This window comes from Myxine glutinosa, chromosome 3 (assembly GCF_964187855.1).
Source record: "Myxine glutinosa chromosome 3, kmMyxGlut1.1, whole genome shotgun sequence".
NCBI classification, from domain to species: Eukaryota; Metazoa; Chordata; class Myxini; order Myxiniformes; family Myxinidae; genus Myxine; species Myxine glutinosa.
Genome location: NC_136263.1, coordinates 220,305,791 through 220,316,847, shown reverse-complemented (window position 1 = coordinate 220,316,847; position 11,057 = coordinate 220,305,791). Strand labels below are relative to the sequence as shown.

The window sequence follows — 11,057 nt, the reverse complement described above, 5'->3', positions numbered from 1 at the left end:
GTCTGTTTGTTTGTGAACAAAATATCTCAAAAGGTTGTGGATGGATTCGGACGAAATTTGGCAGCGTTTTAGCGTTTGTCACAGGGACGAAATGATTACATTTTGGTGAAGATCCGGATCCGGCTAGTAGAATTTTTAAAGTGATTCTTCATCATTGGGAGATTGGGCCAAAAATGTTACATATCAGGATATCTCAAAAAGTTGTGGATGGATTTGGACAAAACTTGGTGGACCAAGTTTCATTGGGTGTGAGACGAGGCTAAATAGATTCGATTTTGGTGAATATCTGAATATGGATTCGGATATGAGAATTATTTAAATTTTGGCAGAGTTTTGTGGCACGAATTGTGGCACGAAAATGCCACAAGGTGGGACTCGTGGGACTTTATATTGTGGGCATCCACATGGCATTCTGAAGCTCTGTACAAAAAAAATCAGCTTTCTACTAATTTCTTCTAGGTCCTAACCTAATGCTCCTGGGCTAGCAGAAGAATCATGCATCCTGGCACAAATCATGTCAGCTTTACAGGGCATCAGCACATGACCATGCAAAAAAAACGTCGCTATGAAGGATTGACTCATGCAAGAAAAAGATCCCGGCAGACTAGTGCAGCTGTTAATCATAACACTGGTCTGCGTCATTTCAGAGGTCTAGGTTTTCTCAACGGTTCTTATATGCTTTTTGCATGCTGAATTTAGAAATGCATCTCATTTCGCTCTATCAGGTCAAGTTTTTATGCTATCTCAATTTTAAGGAAAAAAAATAATCAAAATTTTTGTTTTTTTAATTAGCCTTTTTAAAATTCAAAATCAGACTTACATTGACAGAAAATGTACAAACTATATATAAAATGATGCACAAGTACCGTTAATGTGAAATTCAACATTAAAAAGACGAAGGAAAACAATTAATGCGGAATAAATGGCTTTCGCAAAGATTTTCGTCTGTGTGTCGCATCTGTAACATCTCTCTTGAGGCACCAACAGTTGTCTGCAAGCATGTTGACATCCCATCGGCCCTGGTACCTCTCTTCCATCACTCGAATATCCTGGTGAAACCGTTCTCCTTGCTCCTCGCTGACATCACCACAGTTTTCCGGAAAGTAGTCTAAATGCGAGCTGAGAAAATGCATCTTTATGGACATGCGTGCACCAAGAGCCTGGAAGCTCTGCAGGAGCCCTTCCACAACACATTCATACTCTGGACTTCGGTGATTGCCCAGAAAGTTCGTCACAATGGATTTGAATGAGAGCCAGGCATTCCTCTCATTGCTCTCCATACTTTCGTTGAATTTAGGATCTTTCATAAGCTCCCTGATCTGAGGGCCATCAAAAATGCCTGCTTTCAGTTTGGCCTCACTTACGCGAGGACATTTCTTGTTCAGGAAAGCGAAAGCTCGACCTTCTTTGTTCAGTGCTTTGACAAAATTCTTCATAAGTCCGAGCTTGATGTGCAGTGGCGGAAGTAGAATCTTCTGAGGATTCACAAGAGCGTGTGACACAACGTTGTGGGAACCTGGTTCCAGGCCAGATCTTTCTGGCCAGTTGCGTTGTACATAGTGCTGCTTGTCTGCTCGGCTGTCCCACAGACAGAGAAAGCAGGGGTATTTGGTGTAGCCGCCTTGTAGACCCAGCACCATGGACACAACCTATAAATAAAAATAAAGAACACACATATTTGTTTTAAAATTTGTTATTCCAGTTTATTAAAAATATATATTTTAATCCATGTTAAGAATATTTCAATAAATAAAGTAGAAAAATATATGTAACTAGGTTGACACCAACATACCTTTAGGTCTCTGCAAATCATCCAATTGTGATCTTTGTATTTCAAAGCAGTTAGCAAATGCTCCATGTTACTATAGTTCTCAGTCATCTGTACCGAGTGACCCACCGGAACAGACGCGATCTTGTTGCCATTGAAGAGTAGTACTGCTTTCAAGCTTCTACTTGAGGAGTCGATGAAGACGAGCCATTCTGTAGGATCATACGCTAAACCCATAGCTGCAATGAGGCCGGTGATGTTGCTACAGTAAACCAGAGAAACTTCATCGTCCGAACTAAAATATTCTCGAAACTCTTCTTCACCGCTGCGGTACCAGGAGAATGTAGTTTCAGGAGCTAACAAACGATTTTCACAAAGTCATGACCCTAGCAACTGAGCAGATTCTTTGGACAAACACAAATCTCGTGTCAAATCGTTCAACTCCGCTTGGCTAAAGAGTTTGGGTTGACTTGTCTCGCCCGTAGGTTGATATGTACCAGATATGTCACCATCTTCCATTTATTCATCGGAATCGGACGCCGAATGTCTGCAATTTTCGGGCGGTGCTGGAATTGGAATTCCTGGTCCATGAGGCACTGGTTTAATGGCAGATGGAACGTCTGGATACTTTAAGTGTTGCTTGTTTTTTCGATTTATGCCTAAAATGAAAGAGATAGACATACCGTCAAGGGGGTGACATGATATATAAAGTTAAACAATTTAGAATGTTTGGGAATTTATTAAACATAAAGTTAAACTCAAACAAAATTGATAAACTCACCTTGTAGGTTTGTCATACAGAAATAACAGTCATTAGTATGATCTCTTCCCTCCCTCCACACCATTGGGATACCAAAAGGCAGACACTCAATCTTCTTGTGGCTCCAGCGCCGCAGACTCTCAACGCACGTTTTGCAGCATATGTGAGGGGCAAAGGCTTTGTCCTGGTCACCAAGTTTCATTCCAAAGTATGCGTGATAGCTTTTCCTTACAAAACGTGTGATGTTAGACTGCCGGTCTGGCATGGTCACTTTACCACAGATATAGCAGAACTTGTTTGGGTCATTCTTGCACTTTCAATTCATCGTGAATCACAGGAATGTTATAGTAAGGAGGACACTACGCAGGACGTACTGCCGCTCACGTGCACCTAAGTGGACAGGAGACACCAGACTGAGCCACGCAGCTGCTGGAGCGACTGAAGTTGGGTGTTGCCAGAAACAACGATTTATCTATATTTTTCTGAAATTGAAATGAAAGTAATTGAGAAAGCACTTTCTTCCACATTAAGTGTACTTGTGTGTCATTATATGTATAGTTTGTACATTTTCTGTCAATGTAAGACTGATTTTGAATTTTTTAAAATGCTAATTTAAAAAACAACATTTTTGATTATTTTTTTCCTTAAAATTGAGATAGCATAAAAACTTGACCTGATTGAACGAAATTAGATACATTTCTGAATTCAGCATGCAAAAAACATATAGGAAACGTTGAGATAACCTAGACCTCTGAAAAAAATATTTCAAATGCAGCCCAGTGTAATCTGTGTCTCTTCCGTGGTGACAAAACAAATGCAGCAGACCATTCTTTCCAGAATCTTAAACTCACCAAACAGATACATGACAAGGCAGTCGCACTGGGGGAAGAGCGTATCGTGTCACTCCTTGCAGAAGGCGATCTGGTCGCCATTGAAGCCAAGTATCATCGGAATTGTGACAGGGTTCACCCGCCGTTACGATGCGATTTGTAAACAAGACAGCCAGCGAAAACATTGAGGCCACAACAGAAAATGAATTGCTCCAATTCATAAAGGAAGAAGTCGCTGGAGGTCATATAATTTTTGCATTGCAAGATCTAACAGATATGACTGAGATTAAAACAACATGGAATCCAGAAGAGCGTGAACCGGACAGGCCTAAAGGAAACAGTCCTCAAACACTTCCCGAATTTGACAGAGGAGAAAGGTATCTGAGATGGAGTTATAATTTGTTCGAAGGCAGCCTGAAAGATCATATAGGATGCAACCCAAACACAAGATGAGGAAGCACGTACATTTCTAATGGCAGCATCGATTCTCCGTAAAGCTGTTTTGGATCATGACACTGCATTCAGGTTTGATGGTTCATTTCCCAATGGTTGCGAAGAATCATCTGTTCCACAACGGATGAAGTATTTCTTCCATCAACTCCTCGCAGGACCCAAATCATCGCCAGAACAAGAGAATTCCAGGAAGATCCTCTCTGAGTCAGGTGGCCATGCTAAAGATGGCCATGCCAAAGGAAACACCTTTGATTCATATTTCGACAAGGTATTCTGCCCAAAAGTTCACCACATCTTGAAAAGATCAACAAGAGTAAACATTGTCTGGGATCCAGTATCGTGCACTGACAATCAAAGGAGGTACAAGGGATAAATGAGGAACAGGTACCCGACAACACGTATCTGGTACTGCCAAAATCCGAGGAAATTGGCAGAAGCTTCTAGCGAACGTTGATAAGAAGGAACTGTTCTCATTCCTGTCAAAAAAGATAACAGAAGGACAGTTCCCAGATGACAAGGATGTCAACATCACTGCAGGTGATAAAGTCCACCATGTTGGAAACAGTCCACCAATGGATCAATGCAACCATGAGGAAGCTGACACTCGTGTCCTAGTACATCTCCTCCAGGCCTCCAAATATCGTCACTTGGGATGGTTCATACTGGAGACACAGATGTTGTCGTAATCCTTCTGAGTAATTTCCATCACATCAAGGCTCTGAATCCGGCCGCAGAAATCTGGATCTCCTTCAAAGCGGGAAAGACAACCAGAATGATCTCCATGAACACAATCACCACAAACCTGGGCATGCCAACGTGCAAAGCCATGGCCCTCTTCCACACATTCACTGGATCAGACAGCACGTCTTCCTTCAAGTTTAAGGGTAAGCGATACTGCAGCAAGTTGATGCACTAAGTGCCATCCCTCATGAAGGAACTTGCAACTATATCGTCGACACTCCATTCCAAACATTGCCAAGGCTGAAATAAGTGGCAACGAACTTTGTCCGACGGCTGTACTCCAATGAGAAACAAGGACAATGCCGTTGACCTCGTCCGAATAAGGGTGTTCTCACATAAGACTAAGGACGTGGAGTGAATTCCCCCATCGAGTGATACTTTGGATCAGCATCTCAAAAGGAGTGTCTTCTAAGCAAGCATCTGGAAAACAGCCCAAAGGTCCATGATGCCTGTAAACAACCCCACCAATCATGGGTGGAAGGAAGAGGACGGCAAGCTGCTTCCCATTTGGACCTCGCTGCCCCTCGCCAAGGATGTATTCCACCTGGATGTGAAGTGCACTTGCACAAGTACCTGCACTCTGTGCAAGTGCATGAGGGCAAAGTTGAAGTGCACATGGCAGTGCAAGTGCAAATGCAAATGCGAGAAGTAGCTGGACCAGAACAATTTCCAATACTGACTGACATGTATATATGGTCGATTTGTTAGCCACTTTCTTATTGGTTCACGAGTTATCAAGTGACCACTATATTCGTCGTGTGTGCATCTGTCTGTGTGTGTGTCTGTCTGGAGCATAACTACCCGATATCATCCGATCTTGATGAAACTTGGGTGGGATGTTGATATCATTATCTCGTTGTGTCCTGCCTCGAGTGGGCGTATTGCACCCATTGTGGGCAGAGCCACACCCGAAAAAGATGTATTTTTAGGGGGTAATCGAGTTCAAGCTACATCTCCTCCAAGGGGTTTCGATATTTGGTTTGGCCAATGTCGTGTCTAGCCCCACTGAGCTCGATTTTTCATTTTTCTTTTTTCATTTCATTTTTCACCGACTTTTCGGTGTTGTGTTGCTAACGAACCTCATAACTGATTGTACATTATTTTCTATCTCATTTCAAGGTCAATAACCTTAGCTTTGACCTTTCCGGGCCTGGCCTGTTTCGGTTATCGTCCGTCCTTTGTCATTGAATACCCCTCACTCGTGAACCATCGTCTCCTGACTTGTTAAAACTATTGTTAAAGGAGTTATTCAAGCAATTGTCTAAGCAGTTACTCAACACCATATTGCAGCACAGGTAAAAGATAAATAAAAATGTCATAATATCATTGGGTCCGAGTATAATTGTCCAGTAATTTTTTTTTCTTTTTTTTTTCTTCAAACATGTTTCAGCTAATCGGGCCTATTAGGCTATCAGCTAGGGGGGTCAACCAGTACCAAATTGAGGGAGTAAGGCTAATGATTTTTGACAAGGTTTTTACCTCTAGAATAAGAAAATATGTGAGAGCAAATTCAACGATGTAGCTAAATGTGTGTTACCCATTTTCAAAATGGCCGCCACTTTACATACAAAATTTGACGTTGTTGTTGTTTTGTTTGCTTTTTTTTTCTGTAGGAACGGTGGTCGGAGCAACGAGCAACGGAGTAGATAGAAAGTAGATGCTATACGATTAGAATATAGTTTTTGGCCCCTGTAACATGTTGCATTATTGGTTTACACTGAAACTTTTGTCAAGCATGATTTTGGACCAAAAACGCCCTTTTGCGAATGGCCTTGTTACAATCACATTAAACAGGAATGTGTCACCCAATTTTGTTCTCTTCATTGCGTTCCAACATCTGGACAAAATGTTGCACAAGATTACCCTACACCGCAATGAAAAGGTGCAAAAATTCATTGATACATTTCCACTATGTCGAAAATACGTGGTGGTGCGATACTTTTTTCCATGTGTATACTTGCAAATCTACTGAATGCCAGTTATTTTCGTGCATATTTTGTGCATAAAGTTGTTGCTATGATGGCAGCCATTTTGTGAAATTGGGCGCCATATTGGATTCTATCTTCTTGGATTAAAGTTCAGATGATGTATTTCATACTTTAAGAGAGTTGTAAAGTCTTAAACATCTCAAAACGCAATGCTATTTGTTACAAATTCCTACAAGAATATGAAACATGGTGTTTTTAATAGAAAAACATGCATTTTGGCGGCCATTTTGAAAATGAGGTGATAACACCCATTTAGCTACATGGTTGAATTTGCTATCACATATTTTCATATTCTAGGGGTAAAGACCTATCCAAAAATCAATATTAGGCTTACTCCCTCATTTTGGTACCAATGGACCCTATTTTGGGGGTCTGGCTGATGGCCTATATGACCCTTGGTCTTTTTTGTGGATATGCGCCGATACCGGCAAAATTATTGCTTCTGTGGGCAATGTGCTTGAAATACAAGTTGCTACTCCTGATCCTGAATCCATACACACCTCATATGTTCAGATCAGATCATCCAATCAAAAGTTATAAAAGTTCCCATATTTCGCATAGGCCGGTGGGGGGAGGGAGGGGGGCAGGGACCTCCCACGTCCCCAGAAGCCCCATTTTTGATCTGAGTGCTCGACACTCGAACCAAAATTGTTCTATAGGCCCTTACCTTCAAATTGGTACTGAAAACGAAACTTTGGAATCAATTTGAAATGAAAAGAAAAGAAAAATTACCCATGCATGGCCCCCCCACTACATTACTGGGAGGTCTATGTGAGGTCGAGTCATTGGTGGGGAATCGGGATCTGTTTTAGCTCCATGGGGAGAAAAGGGGAAGAGAGCAGGTTGGGAGAGAATCCCGAGTCTTGGTGTTTACGGAAATGTAAAAACAAATACAACACATGGCACAACAACCAAGGGACCCTCCTGTCCATGCCGGGGAATCCTGAAGAGGGAGAGTTCACGTGTTTGGGTGACTCACGGGTCCTGCACGTGTTCATGGGAAACTTCCATGAACCCCGTGAAACCTGCTATTGAGGTTCATGGTTTTGATGGTTCCTTCCGGATTTCCTCGTTTTGACGATTTTGTTTTTCACTTTGTGCTTTTTGTTTTCATCACAAACTGATCCAGTTATTTTGGGTTCAAATCAATAAAATAATTTACTTGTTCATGAATGTGATCACTGATTAATGTTTATATTATAATAATAAAAGGAAGGGGTGTGTGCATGTGCATATGTGTGTGTGTTCTAGTTAGTCTCCTCCAAAACCACATAACCTAAAGGCCCCAAACTTTGCATGCATACCAAGGGAAATCCAAGTTATTGCACGAGTGAAAACTGGGTGTTGGGGCATGTTTTTGAAAATCATTTAAGCCAAAAGGCTTACCTTTGGTCAGTGCATTCAGGTCGCTCTGCTTGGGGGGTCTTAATGTAACAGGCTTACCTTTGGTCAGTCTGCATTCAGGTAGCTCCGTTTGGGGTCTTAATGCCAACATTTTTTCCACTCAACCCAAGTATGCCTTGCCTCGTAACATGTCGGTTTCTGTACAATAAAGATTAATATCTACAAATGGTAATATAGCTGATCTTCATACCTACAAATCGCTGTATACCTGTATACAACGCAATGCTTATAAACACCAATGTTCATGCCCTTATTTAATGACCACACACAACTCAAGAATCGTCTCTTCACCTGAACTAAATTTCAAAATGTTAACTCCGGAATTGACCTCAGCAGCAGTTTCGACAATTAAAAAGTGTTAATTTGTCTAATTTGGATATTGTGGGACACTTCTGTCAGCAGTATTGTTGGAAACCCTAATCCGATTGGCGAGCGCTCTGCAAGCAGCTTGGTTTGGAGCACCCCCGTTAGATGGGACAGCCCTGCTCCCTTTTCATCATCTATTTAATTATATGCTACCTTTAAAAAGTAGATACATCAACGAACAAAGGCAGCACCGCCCCCTCCTCCCCCCACTCTTGTGCCTTGTCTTTGTTGTGCCATTTCATTACCCCCACCACCAAAGATAGATGGAGGTCATCTTTTCACCCCTGTCGGTCTGTTTGCTTGTCTGTGAACAAGATATCTCAAAAAGTTGTGGATGGATTTTGTCAAAATGTTGTGGAGAGGTTAGGTACGTGACAAGTACGAAATGATTAGATTTTGGTGAAGATCTGGATCCGGCTAGTAGGAATTTTTAAGTGATTCTTTGCCATTGGGAAATAGGACCAAAAACGATATATAGCACGATATCTCAAAGTTATGGACGGATTTGGACAAAGCTGGCAGACCGGTTTGGAATGTGACGAGCACTAATCGATTCGATTTTGGTGAAGATCTGAATTACAGATTCAGAGACAATAATTATTTCATTTTTAAGTGATTCTTCATTGAGAGATTGGGCCAAAAGCGATATATAACATGATATTTTTAAAAGTTATGGACGAGTTTTGACTAAACTTGGTGGAGGAGTTGGTTTGGTGACAAGAACAAGCCGATTAGGTTTTGGTTCAGGTCGGAATCCAGATGCAGCTCATCATTGGGATACAAAAACTGTTCACCTGGCAGAGGTATGCACTCTACCAAGTACCGTTTTAGTTCTGTTTTTGTGCGATCTGCTTTCGTTATACGACCAGTCACTTCCACATGAATATCCGCATATAAAAATAACGTCCATCAACCTAGTGTTGGAATTCCAGCCTGTTGGTTCGATCTATGAATTTTAAGCTTGACGAGAAACTTTTTTTTTCAAACTCAAAAAGCATTACAAATGATGTAATTTTGATAATTCGTCTTCTTCAAACTCGAAAAGCATGACAAAGTCATGATTCTTCTTCTTCCAAAGAAACATGAACATTGGCAACATACACTGTCCAGATCTTCTTCAAACTCATGAATCTATTTATTTCAATTCAGAAAACATTACGGAGAAACAATTGCTTAAGTCTTCTTCTTCTTCAAATGTGCGTTTCATTCAAAGATAACTTTTAACTCGAGTTTCGTAGTAGTCGTAGTTTAATATATTCTATTCAAAACAAATACGACATTCACACATATATTTTAAAATTAATCACAACTATTCCACTCTCCACCTCCTCCCTTCCGATGTTGGTACCTTGACTACTCGGATAGCTCGTGATACCGAAATGTTTGTTGTATTTATTGAATATTTCATTTTCTATCAGAATTCTTCTTTTTTATGTGACATTTACGCTAGGTGAATCCAATAGGTAAACAACACAAACCTTCGGATAATGAAACAAGGAACATCAAAGGGAATTTGAATGTAATTACTCATATCGATCAGATATTAGTCGGGATCTCTCAAACTCTTTTCTATTAACAAGGAATATTAATCGATATATTTGTAGATACAATATATTTTGTATCAGAAGTGTGAGTTAACCTTTGGCGTCAGAAGTGGATCCCGGTTAGGGAAAATCAAACCGACATCATTCATCTTGGAAACAAGTAGAAGTGGCTGAAATCAATGGACCTGAGAGTGATCAGTAAAAACAAATCCTTGTCAATCAATCGCAGGGACAAAAATGTGAAGATATATTCTATCACAGGTACAACCAATGTGAAGTTCTATTGTATCGATCACAGGTACAACCAAGGTGCAGATCTACTGTATCGATCACTGGTACAACCAATGTGCAGATCTAATGTATCGATCACAGGTACAACAAATGTGAAGATCTAATGTATCGATCACAGGTACAACTAGATGGTATTCATAGAATACTTACCCTGCACAGTCAACGTGGTGTGAGCCAACTTCTATTTTTGAACGTTTTTTTTTTTGATCCAATATGGCTGCCAGACCACGTGAGCGATGACATCATATATATTCTCTAAATAATTGTTGCATAGATCATGCTCAATAAATTTCAAACTGATCAGACTAAGCGTTGTCCCTGTCGAATTACGACGTCATAATTATGGCACCTATGACGTCATAATTATGGCACCAATGACATAGTCAACACCTTTTCCCCATACTGAGTTATTTACAATGAGCCACGTTTCAATTTTCCATAGAGCGGTTTTGTAGATAGACGTGTAACTTTTTCGGTTTTTCCAAGATGGCACCTGTAACATGACCTACGACGTCATGATTATCATTAAAATATTCTAAAGGAGGAGGCACTTCTATGGTGAAAATTGTGTCCATCAGACCAACAGTTGCTGAAAAAAAAATTATGACCAGATGGATAAGTGTTGTATTTGTCGAATTATGACGTCATAACGAAGACGATGACATCATTAGCATATCTTATTCCCCATGGGGAGTCAGTGGCAATGAACCAGGTCTCAATTTTTTTCCATGGAGTTGTTTCAAAGATAGTGTGACGTTTCAAAGATCATGAATCGATAAGCGGTGTACGGTACTGATAACCACCGGAGCAAGGAATTAGCCTCGGTTTCTTCATACAGTAGTATAGCAAATTCCAAATGGTCATTTTGTAGACCGATATGCTGAACACATCTGTGAAGTTCCCATCGATAGG

At 40.7% G+C, this 11,057-nt stretch overlaps 1 protein-coding gene across 1 annotated transcript; it reads right to left on the bottom strand.

Moving 5' to 3' along the window:
• Positions 1-788: 788 nt before the first annotated feature.
• Positions 789-3,121, bottom strand: LOC137434756 (uncharacterized). The gene is made up of 2 exons (XM_078775073.1): positions 1,793-3,121; positions 789-1,649 (listed from the first exon to the last, which is right to left on the bottom strand). The coding sequence occupies exons 1-2, from the start codon at positions 2,003-2,005 to the stop codon at positions 909-911; spliced, it is 954 nt and encodes a 317-aa protein (XP_078631199.1). The 5' UTR covers positions 2,006-3,121; the 3' UTR covers positions 789-908.
• Between the last annotated feature and the right edge of the window lie 7,936 nt (positions 3,122-11,057).